This window comes from Vigna angularis, chromosome 6 (assembly GCF_016808095.1).
Source record: "Vigna angularis cultivar LongXiaoDou No.4 chromosome 6, ASM1680809v1, whole genome shotgun sequence".
Lineage (NCBI taxonomy): Eukaryota > Viridiplantae > Streptophyta > Magnoliopsida > Fabales > Fabaceae > Vigna > Vigna angularis.
This window is the reverse complement of record NC_068975.1, coordinates 1,489,723-1,509,154: the sequence shown is the minus strand read 5'-3', so window position 1 is coordinate 1,509,154 and position 19,432 is coordinate 1,489,723. Positions and strand designations below refer to the sequence as shown.

At 42.5% G+C, this 19,432-nt stretch overlaps 2 protein-coding genes across 2 annotated transcripts; one reads left to right on the top strand and one right to left on the bottom strand.

Annotated features, from left to right (window-relative positions):
• Nucleotides 1–6,230: 6,230 nt before the first annotated feature.
• Nucleotides 6,231–7,247, bottom strand: LOC108341251 (uncharacterized). Its single transcript, XM_017578945.1, has one exon. It carries the CDS (start codon nucleotides 7,245–7,247, stop codon nucleotides 6,231–6,233), a length of 1,017 nt encoding a protein of 338 aa, XP_017434434.1.
• An 8,704-nt stretch (nucleotides 7,248–15,951) lies between these two features.
• LOC108342438 (isoleucine N-monooxygenase 1) lies at nucleotides 15,952–17,846 on the top strand. The gene is made up of 2 exons (XM_017580213.2): nucleotides 15,952–16,979; nucleotides 17,064–17,846. The coding sequence occupies exons 1-2, from the start codon at nucleotides 15,957–15,959 to the stop codon at nucleotides 17,685–17,687; spliced, it is 1,647 nt and encodes a 548-aa protein (XP_017435702.1). The 5' UTR covers nucleotides 15,952–15,956; the 3' UTR covers nucleotides 17,688–17,846.
• Nucleotides 17,847–19,432: the final 1,586 nt, after the last annotated feature.

Genomic DNA, 19,432 nt, shown 5'->3' with positions numbered 1-19,432 from the left:
AATCTGGAGCATTGGTTGTGTTGGCTTTGGACGGCGCGGATGCGTTCAACGGTTACAAAACTTTTTCTATAAATAGTGGATGGGAGCGCTGTCATTTTCACTTTTCTCCGTTTCATCCAAGATTTGAAATTCTTTTTCCCTCAGGTAATAAATGGTCGTTGTCCATATTGAATCTGGTTTTGAGTCGTCGGGCGGAGTCTGGGGTGGGTCGGCAAGGAGTGGCGGCGATTCTCCAAGTTCAGTTTCCTCTCGCTTTCTAGATGAGGCAGTCGGGTCTTCGGGGCCGGATCCGGAGGCGCCGGACGTGGCAGGCGCCCGGATATTCCACGGCGTGCCTATCTTCTTACTTCAGGGTGGTATCCGTGTAGATGGTTCTCCCTTCGAGCCGGACGGTCGTGGAACAGTGGTGTCTAACTGGGCTCCTTACATCCCCAACTTGTATGCTTCAGCGTACGGCTCCCGCAAGGATTTGGAGTGGAGGGTCAGTCGTACTCATATTATCCGGGATGTAAAGGACTCAAGACTGATCCGGGCGGGAGTTAGTGTGAGAAACGAAAGGGTCTACTACGGGAAGAGGTCGAGCCCGGACGACTTCTTCTACGTGTACGTGAATTTCTTCACTCATCTTTTCGTCCAGGTGCCCTTTACAAAGTTTCAAATGGCCGTCCATCGGGAGACCAACGTGGCTCCAGCGCAGCTGCATCCTAATTCTTGGGCGGCCGTGCAAGCGTTCTTGGCTATGTGTTTAGCCGTGGGTGTCACTCCAACGATTCCTGTCTTCTTTCACTATTTTGAAGTCCGTCCGCCTCCCAGCGGCGGCTGGGTGTCCTTCACTTCAGTTTGGGAGAGGACACTCTTCTGCCCCTTCTCGGATTCATTCTAAAATTTCAAGCACCATTATTTCAAAGTCATCATCGACGCCGCCGGCCGCCACGAATTCCACGATGGCGAAGGGAACCCATTGTTCCCTTTTTACTGGACGAGGGAGCCCCGGAAAATAAAGGCGTTCCCTGTGAGAGTGTTGAGTCCGGCCGATTTAGAGGTCGTGCGTACCATCAATGCCCTCCCCCACCGGATATCCGCCCGTCACTTGGTCGAATGCCTTAGTCTTGAGGATTGTGGACAAAAGGCGTTCGGTATGGTATTATTATATTGGGTTTGTTTGTATCTAGTATACCGATCTTAACGTTTCTGAATTGGTTTGTTTCTTTTAGAACTTATGACGACTCCTGCACCCCGTCAATCCAACTACATGGCCTCCCGGAAGCGAGGTGGAGCAAGCTCATCCTCGACCCGGCCAAAGGTCGCACCGAACGCGCCACATCCTCCGCCTTCGAGACGATCGTCATTGGGTGGCCACCTGCCCCCGGTGCGTATCACGCAGGTGCAACAAACCCCCCAAGTTGAAAATGCCGGGGGTTCTATACCTGGAGGCCGGGCGTCGGGTCCGGATCCCCTCTCTGGTCTTGCGACCGTTCATGTGGATCCGTCATCTGAGGCGGCCACTGTCTCGGTCGCCCCTCTGGTGCGTAAAAGGAAGGATCCTACGGTCGAGGGTCGCAAGGACAAGGAATGTTCGTCATCGCGGTCGGCGTCGAAGAAAGCCCGCAAGGGCAAAGAGAAGGAGAAAGACAAGGAGAGGGTCCCCTCGATGCCGCTACCGGGCGGTATATTTAGTCCGGCGTTCAGCATGAGCGACCGGACGAAGTTCCAAATGAGTTCCTCCCAGCGGGCGCTCATTGAACCTCTTTCTGAGCTGGAACTGACTAACGCCATGCTGGAGATGTCGACTCGGGCGGCCTCCCTGGCGTGGTACCTGAAGGAGTTTGCCGACCGTCCGGGGGTGGAGGATGTGCGTGCCGAGCTACTGGCGGAGAAGAAGAACTCGTCCTTCCTCCAATCATCAATGGAGCAGCTGCTCCTGAATCAGGACGAGTACGACAAGAGGATCGAGCAGCTGGAGGCCGATCTCGAGAAGTCGAAGAAGGAGACTGCTGAGGCCAAGGATCGTCTGGCAGTCGCCTGGGGCGATCACGAACGACTACTGGAGGAGTGTAGCAAATTGAAGATCAAGGTTTCTCGCCAATAGAGCTCTGAGGCCGGGCTCCTCAAGGTGAATCGGGCTTTGACCAATGATCTGACCAAAGCCAACGAGAAGATTGCCGAGCTTGAGGCGACCATCGTCTTGGAGCATGAGGAAGGTTTTAACAAAGCCCTCCAGCAGGCGTCCCTTCTGGCCAGTATTTAGGAGCCGTTCGCCCTGGGTTTCGACATTGAGAAGGACGTTTTTGATGGCGTCCTTGTGGATCTCAACACTGTTGACAACGAGGAACCGAGGGTCGAGGGGCCCTCCGGAGCCGTGGAAGTCGTCGAGGCTAAAGCCGTGGAAGACATTTTTATAGTCTGTACGCTCCATTCCCGAGTGCTTCGATTACCCGGAAAGGTCCCTCCCATTTTGCTGCCAGCTTGCCGTGCATGGCCACTCGGCGAGCTTCTCCAGCCTTTCTCCATACCAAGTCGCCTTCTTGAAAGCTTCTAGGCCGCACCTTAGAGTTGTATTTTCTTTCAACCATGCGTTTGCATGCTTCGGCTCTTAAGGCCGCCCGGTCTCGGCGTTCGTCTAGGGAGTCCAGCTCAATCCTTAGCTCTTGGCCATTCAGTTGTAGGTCTTCGACTTGTCGCCGCAACGATGGCTCCCCTAGTTCAACTGGCAACATGGCATCAGTGCCATATGTCAAGTTAAAGGGGATCTCCCCGGTTGTCCCGTGAGGCGTGCATCGATAAACCCACAGGACTTTGGGTAGCTCGTCGACCCACGACCCTTTTCTTTCTCCCAATCGCCGTTTCAGCTCAGCGACTATAGTCTTGTTCATTGCTTCTACCTAACCGTTCGTCTGGGGGAGTTCTATAGAGCTGGTGACGTGTTTAATCCCCAACCCCTTAAAGAACTCGGCTAGCTTTTTATCGATGAACTGCCGGCCATTATCCGTGATGACAGTTTGTGGGAGGCCGAAGCGGCATATCAATTTCCAACAGAATTTCTGGACTTGGGCGGCCGTTATGGTTGCGAGGGGTTCGGCCACCACCCACTTAGTAAAGTAGTCCACCGCTACCAGGAGGAACTTCTTCTGGGCCCGGCCTGTGGGGAACGGCCCTACGATGTCCATTCCCCATTGGGCGAACGACCATGGCGACACGATCGTATGCAAAGGGTGAGGGTGTAGATGAGTGTTATTGGCGTGCGCTTGGCAGCTGAGGCATCTTTCGACGAACGTCTTCGTGTCAGCTTCCATGGTTGGTCAATAGTATCCTGCTCTTGTGACTCGGGCCTTTAGAGCCCGTTATCCATTGTGAAAACCACAGATGCCATTGTGGAGTTCGTCCATCACATAGCGCACCTCTTCCTTCCCTAGGAACTTAAGAAGGGGGGTGGAGAACCCCCTCCTGTACAAGTTGTCCCCTACAAATAGGTAACATGCAATCCTCTTTGCTTCGCTGGTTTTGACGGGCCGTCCGTTGTCCTGCCAAGACATTATCTCTCTGATTTCGGATCGCCAGTCTTCCTCCTCGGTAGATACCGCCAAACAGTCAATCGAAGGTTGAAACAACACTTGCCGCACGATAGTCGTCAACTGTCCCTTTTCTTTTCCTGAGCTGAGTTTAGATAACATATCCACCTGGGTATTCTCTTCCCTCGAGATATGCTGGATGTCGATCTGGTTGAACGCCCTTGCCAACTCTGTTGCGCGATGGAAGTATCGCATCAAGTGTTCTTCCTTCACCTGGAAGTCACCGTTCATCTGGCCGACGACCAGTTGGGAGTCCGTTCGATAGGTGATTCTTTTCGCCCCCATGTCTCTTGCCAACTCTAGGCCGGCCACCAGGGCTTCATACTCCGCTTGATTATTGGAGACCTTGAACTTAAATATCAAGGAGTGCTCCAATAGGAATCCATTGAGGCCTTCCAACACGATGTCGACCCCGCTAACTGATCTGTTGGACGCCCCATCCACGTATAAATTCCATTCGTCCCGGCTGGCAGGAGGTAGCTTGGCTGCGAAGTCGGCTAGGTGCTGGCCCTTGACCGACCCTCTTGGTTCGTAGCACAGGACGAACTCGGACAGTTCTACCGCCCATGCCACCATGCGTCCTGCCAGGTCTAGTTTCCTTAAGATTTTTGAGATGGGGAAATCAGTTTTGACGACGACCTGGTGGCTTTGGAAATATGGTCGGAGGCGTCTTGACGCGTTTAATAAAGCGAGCGCTACCTTTTCCACTTGCTGATAACGAGTTTCTACGTCCAGGAGTGTACGGCTGACAAAGTACACCAACCTTGGTTGAGGTCGTTCCTGTGTTAGCACGGCGCTGACTGCCGATTTCGATACGCCGAGGAAGACATGCAAGTCCTCCTCTAGCGCCGGATAGTTCATTACGGGTGGGTTAAGCAGGATGGTTTTGACATCCTGAAAAGCTTGTTCGCATTCGGCGTCCCATACCGAGCCAGCCCCCTTCTTCATCTTCCGTAGGACTGGTCTAAGTCGTTTGGCTAACTTTGGAATGAAACGGGACAATGCTGTGAGTCGTCCAACGAGTCTCTGCACTTCTTTAAGGGTGGCCAGGCTCTGCATCTGCAGTACCGCCTCACACTTGTCGGGATTAGCTTCAATTCCTCTAGACGTGAGCATGAAGCCCAAGAACTTTCCGGCGGCTACCCCGAATGTACATTTGGCCGAGTTCAAGCGCATCCCGAATTTTCTGACTTGGTGGAAAACTTCCTCCAAGTCCCTTATGTGGCCACCACCGTCCGCCGATCGGACGACCATGTCGTCCATGCATTTGCCAATTTGTTCTCGGAAGATTCGGTCCATTAATCGCTGGTAAGTAGCCCTGGCGTTCTTTAGGCCAAAGGGCATCACCTCGTAGCAAAAGTTTGCCCGTTCAGTGATGAAGGCCGTCTTCTCCCGGTCAGGCTCGTACATTGGTATCTAGTTATACCCAGAATACGCGTCCAGGAAGCTTAGTATCCAGTGTCCGGAGGCGCCGTCCACCAACGCGTCTATGCTGGGTAGGGGATGAGAGTCTTTCGGGCAGGCTTTGTTTAGATCAGTGTAATCCGTGCACATGCGCCACTTCCCCCTAGCCTTTTTTACCATTACCACGTTGGCCAGCCAAGTGGTGTAGGTGACCTCTCAGATAAAGCCCGCCGCCTTTAGTTTTCCTATCTCCTCCTCGACAACTTTTCTTTTCTCATCTCCCATCCTTCGCTTCTTCTGTGCCACCGGACGGGCCTCTTTAAACAGTGCCAGTTTGTGAGACATGACTGATGGATGAATCCCTGGCATGTCGGCCGCCGTCCACGCGAACAGGTCCCTGTTCTTCCATAGGAGGGACCTAAGTTCTTTTTCCACTCCAGGCTCCAATCCTCTCGCCATGGTAGTCGTCTGGGTGGGCTCCCTCCATACTAGGATCGGTTGGGTTTCTCCCATAGGTTCCAGTCGGTCTTCCATGTTCGTCCTCGGGTCGAGGTCGGCCATGGCCACTTCGGAGCCGGTCGCCCTCCTCTTCCCTTGGTGGGTGTACAGCTTCAGACCGGCGGCATAACATTCCCTGACCGTCTTCTGATCCGCCCAGACCATGCATATGGTTCCCTTTTCGGAGGGGTATTTCATCGTGAGGTGGGGTGTGGATACGATTGCCCCAAACGCATTCAGACATGGCCAACCGAGCAACACATTATATGAGGTGTTGGCTTCGACCAACAGATATCGGACCCTCGTTTCTTTGTTGGATCGCCCGGTTCCCAGCCTCGTCCTTAACTCCACATAACCACGAGTGTCCACCCTTTCTCCCGCGAAGCCTACGATTTGGCCGTTGTAAGGGACGATGAGATCCTCCGAGATATCCATATGCTGGAAAGTTTTCCAGTAGAGGATATTTACTGAACTCCCCTAATCCACTAAGACCTTGCTGACGCCGTAGCGGGCGATCTCAGCCGTTATCACCATTGGGTCGTCCTGGTCGGGGTTGGGCACGTGGAAGTCTTTGTCCGAGAACGTGATGGGAGGCATAGTGCGTCGGGGCCTATCTACCGAATGCACGGACTATAGTGCTCGTATATGGCGTTTTCGGGCGGATGATGACGATCCTCCCCCAGCAAAGCCCCCTGATATCGTGTTGATGTTCCCCCGTAGGGGACGTCCGCGGCTTCTACTGCGGCTTCAGCTTCGTCTTCACTCAGAGCGCGGGCGCTCGACCCGGTCATTTCTAGGTCTGTCGGACCTGTATATCGGCCGCTGGGTCGTCCGCTCAGCGGGCGCCTGAGGGCGGTCGTCACGTATGTACTTTTTGAGCTTCCCCACCCGGATCAGCTCTTCAATTTTATCCTTCAGAGTCACACACTCCTCGGTGGTGTGACCCATATTCTTGTGGTAGGCACAATGTTTACTCCCATCCGCTCCGGATGGAGTAGGTCGCTTCATAGGTTCAGGGAGAAGATCCGCGCTGAGTGCCTCCCGGAGGATATTTTCTCGGGGGGCGTTCAGAGGGGTGTATTGCTGGAAATGGGGTCCTCGGCGCGATTCCTTTTGCTTGTTGCCGCCCGGTTTTCCCACCGAATTGTCGGGCTTCCCCCCGTCCGCCTTGTCGCCCCTAAGCTCCTGACTTTCCTTCTTGTAGGACAATTTCATCTCTTCAACCCTTATCTCGTCTGTCGCGCGTTCCCTCAGCTCCTCCATAGTCTTGGGGGCCCACCGGTAGACGCTGTCTTTGAACGGTCCGGGCTTGAGGGCGGGCAAGATGTAATGGAGGGCGAGCTCCGGGCTTAACGCCTTCACTCGCCGGACGATTTTCTGATACCGGTCCATTAACGCTCTCAGCGTTTCTTCTTTTCCCTGCTTTAGGGTGACCAACTCAAATACGGTTAAGTCCTGCGTGCTATTGACCGCGAATTGCCGGATAAATAGCTGCTTTAGTCCGGCGAAATTTTCTATGGAATTGGGAGGCAGGGTGTTGAACCATTCGAGGGCTTCGTCTTCCAAGGACAACGAGAACGCCCGACACCAGATGGCATCGTTGCCCGTTCTGAACGCCATCGCGTTTGAGAAAGTCTTGATATGGCTCTCGGGATCGGTGGTCCCGTCATACATTTTGAATTGCGGTGCAATGAACTGTTCCGAAATCTGAACGTCCATTATGTTTTGGGCGAAGGGGAGCAATAGCGTGGAGGAAGGCTCTGGCTTCACCACCATCTGCCTATCCTCGGTCGCGCTCTCCGCTTGCACTGATTTGGCTTTACTCCCTTCGGCCTCGGTATCAGTCGGCCTCCAGGTCTTGTTGCGTCCGATATTCTGTTCCGAACGTTCCTCCGCGGCGGCCTTCCCCTTCTCCTTCGCCCGCTCGTCCCCGTCTCTCCCGGCTTATCCGGGCTTTACAATCGGCCTTTACCGCCGCCAGTTCATCTTCATGACGCTGTTGCATCTCATCCATCTTTTGTTGTAGAACTCTGATCATCTCAATCGGGTCGTCCATGCTCATATTTCTTGTGGTCACCATTGGGTTTTTAAAATCACACGGCCCCACGGTGGGCGCCAAATGTTTCGGATGTGAAGGGTTGTGTTCGTCCAATGTCTCCACGTCCTCCCCTGCTCGTGCTTCGTACTTCTCGTCCTCCGTACTCACTCCTCAATTTCTTCCTCAGTCCGCGGGTGGGAGACCTGCGAAAGATTCTCCGATGTCAAAGTCAGTTGAGAGCAATGGCGTTTTTCTATTAAACAGTAATAAATGTGCAGTAAATGCAACCTATCTACCACTCACCCTGGATCTGTATTTATAGTTTTCGCTATGGGCTTGGGATTAGTGAAAAGTTAATCACGGCCCAATTCAGCCCAATAGCTTTTAACCACTACTTACCTTAAGCTAAGTTGATTAGTAATGCGACCGACCGCTCTCGTGGGACTTAGCCTCCTAACCGGCCGACCCTTATAGGGATAACTGACTGGTCCACGGCCTGGCCGGCCGACTTCTTGCGAGTTGCTTTTCCCCTAAGTGTCAAGCGGTAAGGTTGCATAATTGTGGGCACACTGGTGTCCGGCCTACCATGCCCAACCCTTCCTGACAGTAAGTAGAAGGGTATTTTCCTGAGTCCCATATGACGACGCGAGCGTTCGGTCCGTTTGGTGGTTCAATGACGTGGACGTCCGTCCTGTATGGCATCCGGTCCCTAGTACAATATTGTTGTTATTAAGAAGATAAAGAGGCACTTAGCATGAGGAGTTTGCTCCCTACCATTGAGATCATGCTATATCGGTGTCTTTCCCTCATCCACTTATATGTTTTTTACCTTATCACTAAACATAGCATAAATGCTTTACATGCTTATTTCGCTTTCTGTATTTCTTTGCTTTTGTTTCCTACCCATTACATTATCTTAATATCATAATTCATTGTCATATTATTTATTCATTCTCCTTCACTAAAAAAATTCAAACTGAGTTAAGCAAGTGTAGAAGAGTCTTTACAAATTGATCTTCTATTACGTTCCAACTTTTAAAAGTACATATTAAAACTCCTCAATCCACTTTATATATATATATACTACTATTTTTATTTGATATGATTTGTTTATTATATAGAAGTAAAATTATTAAATATATTATCTATTTACAACTATGGTATTTTTAAGGGAAGTAACATCACTCAAGTATACCAGTTGAATTCTTAGATTGATAATCTCCTTGTCTTTCCACCTATAATTTCTAAAATGTATTATGGAGATATGTCTAATTCATTAAATCTGTCTCACATTTAATAATTTTTGTTGTAATTATTGTTATTATTATTAAAATAAATAATACATTAAAAATTATGTAATTAAAAAATTACAATATGTAAAATTTATAATTTAATTAGCTTATTATCTAATTCATTAAATCTATCTTACATTGTTATTATTATTATTAAAATATGCATTAGGATCAAACCTATCTAACTAAAAATCAAATATATGTTTTCTGTAAATAGATATTTGAAGTTTATATTGAAAATCATGTTAAAGTATTTTTTATTTAATAACAAGTTTCCATTTTAGCATAATAAATGCGGTTTAGTGCATTGTCATTTATATCTTTATTTTGGATAAATAAATACTCAAGAGGTCTTATTTAATTACTTTCTTTTATATATTCTTTTATATATTTTCATATATATAGAGAGAGAGTGAGTGAGAGAGAGACGTGCGCACCTACCACAAGTTACATAATCAACACATGTTTTTGTTTTTGCACACGTGCGCATTTGTTTCCAATGTGGTTTATACCTACTATTAGACACTTTTCTGACTTGGGTCTCTGCATGCCACAAGTTTTTCTGACCTGAGTGCATCCACAAGTTTTTCTGACCTGACTCTCTGCATGCCACAAGTTACATAATCAATTATATATATGTTTTTGTTTCTGCACACATCCATAAATGAACTTGAAATAGAAATACTAAAGGCTTAAATATATTTTATCTCTTACACTATTATAAAATATTATATCTTAATGTTTATATTTTATAAAAGTGACGTTCTCTCTAGGAATGACATATAATCTTTTTATAGTACAAATAGAAATTTATAATAAACTATAATATAATCAATATATATATACATATATATATATATATATATATATATATATATATAATTTTACATTAAACTATATATTTAATTTATTAAAAATAATATTTTATATGATTTTATTAAAAATTAAGAACTTAATATTTTATAATTTAATTTAAAAACGAAAAACAATCCTTTATAATATTTTAATAAAAAATGTATTTAAGCCACCTAAAAATATACTCCCTTACATATTTTGATTTTGATTTTAGGCTTAATAGTCCTAGCGAGTTTTAAGTAGACATTCTATTCTTCTATTCTACTTGTTATCGGGTCGTTATTGGACCACCTAATTTCTACTATCACGCACAAGATGTCTATACCTCAACGTGAAGGGAGTGTGTTGGAAGTCCCACATCAACTAAAGATAAGATCAGTTCATAGTTTATAAATGGGTGCAAACCTTACCCTATAAGCCGGTTTTGTGGGATTGAGTTAGACTTAAAGTCTATTACTAACAAGTCTGGTGCCGTTGTTGCTGTCTAATGCCATCCTCTGTTGTCCCCAGTTTCGCTCAAGTGTCAAGTTGGTTCCTCTATAATGGAGCATACCTTTTTCTTTTTTTATCAGTCGAATTTTTTCATCATTTTGCAATACCAAAAAAAGTGTGAGAGAGAAAATAATCTTTATTAATGAAAGTTAACTCAACGTGCATCACCTGCTAATAATAAATTAACTCAAGCATCACCTGGTACTTTTTACAGGTTTGGATTTAAACCTTACACTTAACACACACAATATGATAAGTTCGGATTATATTATGAAAAGTCTTATCTTAGCTTATTTTCTTTATTTATACAATATAAACTATTAATGTATTAACAATGTACTTTATAGATTAAATAAATATTGATTTATATTAACAGTAATGTTATATTAGTATTATTGATATTGTTTATCTTAAAGATCTATTATAAAAATGTATTTTAATTATATTATTTTAATTACATTACTTTTCGAGTTCACATTTTGTATTGTCTTCTATTGAATATTTAAAGTATATTCATGTTGGAATTTTAAAAATATTTTTAATACATTTTTCATACAATTTTTATATAAAAAAATCCTACAAAATAAACATAAAATTGTCAAATATTTAATATAAAAAGATGTTTAATATCACGTGATCCAATAATAATATAATAAGAAGTAAAAATAAACTTAGTTAATAACCAATTTCATTATAGTAAACTTTAATATCATTAATTTCATTATGATAAATACTCTTGTAATACTATGTTAAAAGATATTTAAATTTAACTCAATATTATATAAATGACTTGAAAAATAAAATTTGTGATTATTTATATTATCAAATAATTTTATTGTTAAGATATATAAAATATCTAACTATTTTTACTATCTTTAATAGATGTTAAAATAGGCCCACAGTTAATATAACTGAGGCCCAATAACCTCAGACCCAAAAATGCGAAATAACACTTTCCCTAGAAGTTTCTCTCGTCAGATAGTGGGTGAGACTGGACATTGTGAGACATGAGAGAGAAGGAAGAAGCAGATGATCTCCATGACGATTCAACAGCAGAACTCGTAACTGTGGCTATTGGGCAAAGAAGCGGAAAGAAGACCAAAGAGAAAAGAATAGAGATGCTTGTAACAGAGGTAAGAGAAAAGATCGTTTATTTACTATATGAAATATGTATTTTCTAGTATATTGTGAATGTTTCTTCTTATAAAGAAAAATACTGGATCCCTGGTTATATAGGGTTCCGGTAAAAGGTTTGAGAAAGAGGGATTAGTTAGAATCCCTAATAGAAAAATAAATTCCTAAAACTAAAAATTCTAAAACATTGAATGTTGCTCTTAGGAGCAATAATTACAAAACAGAATCATTAATAGCCTCCCGTCAAGATGGATGGTGAATATTCACTAATCCAAGCTTGGGGATGATAAATTTGAAACGAGTACGGTGAGGAAATTTGGTGAAGACAACGGCAAGTTGTTCTTCCGATCGAATGGGAAGAAGATGTAGAAACTTGGCTTGAATATTCTCGCGCACTACGTGACAATCCAACTCGATATGCTTGGTCCGCTCATGAAAGCTTTGATTGTGAGCAATGTGTCTCGTAGAGTTGTTGTCACAATAGAGGATAGCAGTAGCAGTGGGTTGGATTTGGAGATCTTCAAGAAGGTAGTGAAGCCACTGCATCTCACAAACAATGGCAACTAGGGTACGATACTCTGCTTCAGCAGATGACCTTGAGATAGTGCTTTGTTTCTTTGACCTCCATGAAACAAGAGAGGTCCCTAGGAAAACGTAGTAACCAGTAGTTGATCTTCTTGTGTTAGGACAAGTGGCCCAATCAAAGTCACTGAACCCTTTGATCTGCATGTCAGAATCAACAGCAAAGAAAAGTCCTTCAGAAGGGCTGGACTTGACATATCTAAGGACATGCTCCAAGACTTGATAATGATAGTTAGTAGGTTCCTGCATAAACTGGCTTAGAAGATTAACAGTAAAACACAAATCAGGCCTAGTATTAGTGAGATAGAAGAGCTTCCCTATTAATCTGCGATAAACACTGGGGTTATCCATATAATTCTCTGTTTTGTACAGTGAGTTGGTGTTGCTTAGAAAAGGTGTAGAGCATGGTTTGCTTCCTAGCATTCCTGTTTCTTCAAGGATATCAAGGGCATATTTTCTTTGACAAAGATGTATCCCTTTCTTAGATCTTGCAACCTCAAATCCTAGAAAGTATTTGAGTTCCCCAAGATCCTTTATCTGGAATTGACGATGTAAGAGAGCCTTTACGTTAGTGATCTCATTCATGGAATTTCCTGTTAAAACAATGTCATCTACATACACAAGTAAAGCTGTAAAATCCGTGGGGGGTTTTCTTTACAAATAGGGAGTGGTCAGATTTGGATTGAACATAATTAGCAGAAATAGAAAAGTGGACAATTTCTCAAACCATTGTCTACTAGCCTGCTTCAACCAATATAGAGATTTAGTGAGCTTACAGACTTGTCCCTTTGTGTTAGTGCTCAAACCAAGTGGAGGATCCATGTAAACATCCTCATTGAAGTCTCCATGTAAGAAAGCATTGTCTACATCAAGTTGATGCAGAAACCAATTCCTTGAAGCAGCAAGAGCAAGTAATAGTCTGACAGAGGTGAGCTTAGCAACAAGAGAAAAAGTATCCAAAATCTATTCTCTCTTGTTGGATATAGCCTTTGGCAACCATTCTAGCTTTGTACCTTTCCACACTCCGATCAACTTTGTGTTTTACCTTGTAGACCCACCTCACCCAATGGGTTTCTTTCCAGGAGGAAGTTGGGTCAAAAACCAGGTGTCATTGTCTTGTAGGACCTTGATTTCCTTCTACATAGCATCAGCCCATTCAAGGCTATTTCTAGCCTCATCATAAGAGTTGGGTTCCTTGCTAGCAGTTATGGCAAGAGTGTACCTTAAATGTTTATCAAACAAAGATACATAAGATAAACTATCAGTGATAGGGTAAGGAGTTTTCAAACCATTCTTGACACACAAAGATGTAGATGAGGACTGATCAGTTTGATGTATGTAATCTTTTAAGTACTTAAGAGTTCTCTTTATTCTGTTGGATCTCCTTTGATTGTTTCCTTGTTCTTCTTCCACGAGATTAGTGTTCTCAGCATTGGTATCAATGCTGTCAGTAGGACTTTGATCATCTCCTCTGTCCTCAACTAAAACCTCCTCATAACTGCAAGGTAAATTATCAAGAAAAAAAGTGTTGCCTTCACTGTTACTGCAATTATTCTTATTTTCTTGCTCATTCTTATAAGCAAAGATGTCTTCATAAAAAATGACATTTCTGCTAATAAAGATTTCCCTAGTGTTGATGTCAAGAGCAATGTATCATTTTATTCCACTTTTTTACCCTAGAAATATACCTTTTCTAGCTCTAGAGTTTAGTTTATTTCTATTACTTTCTAAGGTGGAAGCAAAACATAAACAGCCAAAAACTTTTAGGTTAAGATAAGTGGGGGGATTATTATGCAACACATCATAAGGGGTCTGATTCTTAATAACAGGGGAAGGCAGCCTATTAATCAGGTATATAGCATGTGATAGGGCATAAGACCAATAAGCATAGGGAACATTAGATTGAAAGATTAAACTACGGGTAACATTCAATATGTGTTGATGTTTGCGCTCCAAAACAGAATTTTGTTGTGGAGTTTCAACACAACTTCTTTGATGTTCAATTCCATAAGAATTGTATATACTGGAACAATTAAACTCAGGACCATTGTCAGTCCTAATGGTTTTAACAATTTTATTAAACTGGGTTTTAATTTTCATGATAAAAGTTTGCAGAAGTTCTCTAGTTTGACTCTTATTATGCATAAGGAAGGCCTAAGTATGCCTACTGCAATCATCAACAATAGTAAGGAAGTATTTATGCCCATGTACAGATGGGATGGAGATAGGACCCCATATATCACAATGTATAATATCAAAACAATTAGCAGACAAAGAATTATTTTTAGGAAAAGGCAATTTGTGTTGCTTTGCATAATGGCATATGTCACAAGCACTATTAGAAACAGTTTGAATATAAGGAAAAATCTTACACATTCTCTCAAATGTTTTATGTCCAGGGTGGCCTAGCCTATAATGCCACAAATTTATATTTACATAAGAGAAAACAAATCTAGGTGTCAGATCTCTTCTAACATATCGCAGGTAGTAAAGCCCTTTATACACATTAGCACACCTCAATGTAGAGTTGTCCTGAATCTGACACATCTTAGAGGAAAAAGTTAGTGTGCAGTTTATATCTCTAGTTAGACTTTGGAAAGATATAAGGTTGAAAGCGAAATCAGGTATGTATAAAACATTAAAGATTATGAAATCTTTGGAAAACTGCACAGTTCCTGCATAGTGGGCTGTAACAATGGAGTTATTTGGCAACTTAACAAATATAGGATTGATTTTATTGAATGTCATGAATAGATTTTTTTCATGAGTCACATGATAAGTGACCCCTATGTCTATAATCCATGAGAACATACCTTGTTTGTCCTCTGTAGTGTCTTTGTGCATTTGACTGATGCTATGAGAAGGGCTGTCAGTCTTTTCCATCATCTGCAGTATTTTCTGCATCTGTTCTGGGTGAAAGAGCTTTGGACAATATTGGTATTATTCTGTTGGTTGGTCTGTGATACAACAGAGGTAGTGCAGGCATTTGCAGACCCCCATTCACTCTGTCCCAAACTATTTTGATTGTTACTGTCGTTTTTCTTGTACCATGGTGGATATCCATGTTTAGAGTAGCACTCATCAATAGTGTGATTCATTTTGTGACAGTGGGAACATTGCTTCCCATAATTAGGATTTCTTCCTTTCCCTTTTCCTTGACCATGAGGTGTGAATCCACGTCCATGGGTTTTCCAACCCTGGTCACCCTTTCAGTGACTTTGTCTTTTATGCCTTGTTCACTTGAGTGGATTTGAGGGAGAGTAATTGAGGGGATTTGAGAGGATTTGAAAATAAATTTTTTTGTTGATTATTTGAGTGAATTTGGAGGTAAATGAGATTGGATTTAGAAGTAAATTTTTTTAATTTGTCACGTCAATCAAATCCTACACTAATTCTCACAAACTTTACTTCCAAATTCTGGTTGGTGAGGCCAGAGTCAGGTTTCTCCTATCTTTCCTGTTGTATGATGAGGGAAAAGACACAGTTAATTCTGGGTAAAGGTTCCATCAACAAAATTTGTGTTCTCACAGTATTGTAGCATTCATTTAGGCCTTTTAGGAAGCAGATAACATGTTCCATTTCTCTGTATTTCTGAGAGACTTTAGAGAGATCACAACTGCAAGGAATCTTGCAGCTACAACATGGGATGGGTCTAAGAAATTCCAATTCCTCCCATAGAATCTTCAAGTCAGTAAAATATTGACTCACACTCCTTTCTTCTTGCTTAATAGAATTAATTTCTTGGAGCAAGTCTATAAATTTAAAGTAATCTCCTTTGGAAAACCTTTCCTTCAATTGTTCCCATAGTAATATTTTTTACTAAATGAGGACCAATTTGACACACTTTTAGAAGGAGAGATCTAATTAACAAAATTCAGCAAAAACTGAAAACAAAAGAAGTTATTAAGCCTTGATTTTATAACATTTGATTTGTTGATAGATAAATTAATTTTAAAAGTAAAAAAATATATACTGCTATGCACACTTCTCCACGTTAAACATGTGAAGAAAACTAGCCTTTGGAAGAGGCAGAGACCTTATAAATAGGTGTTTCTTATTGATGTCACAGCAAACAAAACTAACTCCTTTAAAATGCAGGACACAATGCAAAGGTTCTTGCTGTTTCCAATGGATCACTCCTCCATCCTTTTATTGTCCCACCTTCAATTTCAAAACTTGTGGTCATCTTTGATCATTCTTGTAATTTTCTGCATAACCTTTCTCAAAGGCCTTGGATTTCACTTGTTGAAGAAATCCAAGAATGAAGAAATACCCTTACCACCTGGTCCCAAACCATGGCCTATCATCGGCAACCTTCCTGAAATGCTTGCAACTAGGCCTACATTCAGGTGGATAAACAACCTAATGAAGGGAATGAAAACTGAGATTGCTTGCATTCGCCTGGGCAATGTTCATGTTATCCCAGTAACTTGTCCCATCATTGCTCGTGAATTCTTGAGGAAACAAGATGCTACTTTTGCTTCTAGACCCACAAGCATAACCACTTCTCTTATCAGTCGTGGTTATCTCACCACAGCCGTTGTGCCCTTAAGGGAACAATGGAAGAAAATGAGAAGAATTGTTGGCAATGAGCTGTTGTCCACCACCATTCACCACCAGCTTCAACACAAGAGGCTTGAAGAAGCCAACAACCTTGTCTTTTACATCTACAATAAGTGCAAAAAAAACGTCAACGTTAATGTTGGTTTTGTGAATGTGAGGGATGTCGCGCAACACTATTCCTGCAACGTGATCAAGAATTTGAGCTTTGGTATGAGGTATTTTGGGGAGGGTAAGAATGATGGAGGGCCTGGTTGTGAGGAAGTGGAACATCTTGAAGCCATTTTTGTATTGCTAAAGTACATTTATGACTTCAGTGTTTCTGATTATGTTCCTTGCTTGAGAGGACTTGATTTGGACGGCCACGAGAACAAGGTGAAGAAGGCAATACAAATCGTGGACAAGTATCACAATCCCATCATTGATCAACGAATCAGAGAATGGAATGATGGATCCAAGATTCATAAAGAAGATTTCCTTGATATTCTCATCTCACTCAGAGACGCCAACAATAATCCAGTATTGACAACACAAGAAATCAAGGCACAAATAATGGTACGTGACTAGTATATTCTTATCCTTTTGATCACTCCATAGATAACTGAATAACTGATAAAAAAAATGAAACTTTTGATGCAGGAATTGATGATGGCTGCTGTGGATAACCCATCAAATGCAGTTGAGTGGGGTCTGGCAGAGATGATAAACCAGCCTGAGTTGCTTCAACATGCAACAGAAGAATTGGACAGGGTAGTTGGAAAAGAGAGATTGGTCCAAGAATCAGACATTCCAAAGCTGAACTACATAAAAGCATGTGCAAGAGAAGCTTTTCGCCTTCATCCCGTTGCACCTTTCAATGTTCCTCATGTTTCCGTGAAAGACACCATAGTGGGAAAGTACCTAATCCCGAAAGGGAGCCATGTACTGTTAAATAGACAGGAAATTGGACGAAACTCAAAAGTTTGGGGTGACGAAGCTCTCAAGTTTAAGCCAGAACGTCATCTTAAGGACAATGTGCTTTTGACAGAGCCAGATTTGAATTTTGTATCTTTCAGCACAGGAAGACGTGGTTGTCCTGGAATCATGCTTGGAACAACAATGACTGTGATGCTGTTTGCTAGGTTGCTTCATTCCTTTAGTTGGACTGTGCCGCCCAATGCCTCACGCATCAACCTTGCAGAGAGCCACCACGATATACTTCTGGCTAACCCACTTGTGGCAGCGGTAAAGCCAAGATTAGCACAACAACTTTATACTGTGTGAATTATTCGTCCTTGGAGATTAGCACCCCAACTTTTTTCAAATTTATTATCTTAAACACAAAAACTGTCATGGTGCCGTATTTAAATTTGGATTTCTGTTTAGTTCAATTCGATTTGAGATTGTACTGTGATAAATTATTAATTTGAAAATTTTCTTTTGATAGGCAATTAATGCTATCTTTTAATTCAGTCGTTCAAGATAGACTAAACATTTTACGTTTGTTATTACCGAAATTTATCGAGTGGCCTTGAAGGTGGAATTAAAAATTTCAAAGGGCCCAATCTCTTTTTCAAATTGATCAGAGTGGTGTTAGTGTGAGATTATTGATATGAGTAAAAAAAAAATTAATTGTTATTTCCGGTGTGGGGTCAAGGTTAAGAGTCTCAGTGTAATATCCAATTTAAAGTCTTTAAGATATACTTCGGTGACGACATTCGACTATTCCGTTCTTCTGTGGAGTTAGGAGATTATCTCCTTAAGATATAGTTTAGTGTGTTTCGTTTTTCTGTCGTGATAAAAGATTTCTAGTGAAGATTTAGTTACTCCAATATTAATAATGTAGTAGGAAAACGTTTCTTCGACAACACCCATTTGACAACAAATTAACAACGACACGTGGGTTGCTCTGATTTGTTGTTTTAATTGCAATTTTGAAAAGGAGAAAACCTGATTTGGAGGACATTTTTGGAATAACCTGTTCGCGCCTAGGAAACCCATTCTCTTCCCGAAACTCTCTCTGTCCAAGTTATTCATTCGAAACTCTGGGTCCATCATATGAACTCCCAAACTCTGCCTCCACCATTCTAAACTTTGGCGACGCCACCGAGATGGTCTTTGTTGACCTCCGAAATCGTGTTTGCAACTACTGAAGTCCGGCATTGAAGTCCTTTGTCTCCGTTCACCATTGAAGTGTTGGGAGGAAGTGTATTGAAGGGGAAAACGTTGTCACATTTTCTTGAAAGGAGTGGTTTTTTGCCTGTCGCCCTTGTTCCTTGGTTGGTTGGGTTGACTGTTATTCGCAAGGTATTTTGTATGCCGTTGTTCGCTTTCGTTTTTTGGAGATTTGACCATGGTTTTTTGTTGGAAAAGCCGTGTTTTCCCCTTTATTCGTTTTGCCATTTATTTATGTGCTTGTTTCGTTTTCCCGTTTTTATTGTGAGTTAGATTGTGTAATCTATGTTATAAAGGAATTTGAGTAATAGTAAGTTTATCAGCCTTTGGTATTGTAGGTGAATATTTGACAGACGCTATTATTAGAGTTGAAAATGGAATCCTCTAATAACAATGTAAGTAGACAGTAAACCGGAATGTTTTCTTTGTTGTTTTGGAGAAGCGAACTGATTGTTGTAATTTTGAACTGTTTTATAGTGGCGCCTTCAAGCTTGGATAGATACATCGTACATTGCCAACATGAATTCTTTACTGGCAGCGAGACATAACATGCGCATTTTACAAACTCCGTTTAAGTGGTGTTTAGAAATTGTAGATCCTTTAGAGGTGAACCTAAAATTGTTGAAAAAGATGGTTTGTCGATGGGTTCCCCACCATCAATCGTTTAGAGTTAGCCAACATTTGGTGCCTTTCAATGTGCAGGATGTGTTCATGAGTTTAGGGTTAGGAGTAGGGGGTTTGGATGTTCCTTTGGATGAATCAGTTGTGGGTAAAGATGGTGAATCCTTTAATTCAAAATCTACGAAATTGAAAGACCTCATAGATATGTTCAATGTGCTTGTAGCTAATGATGA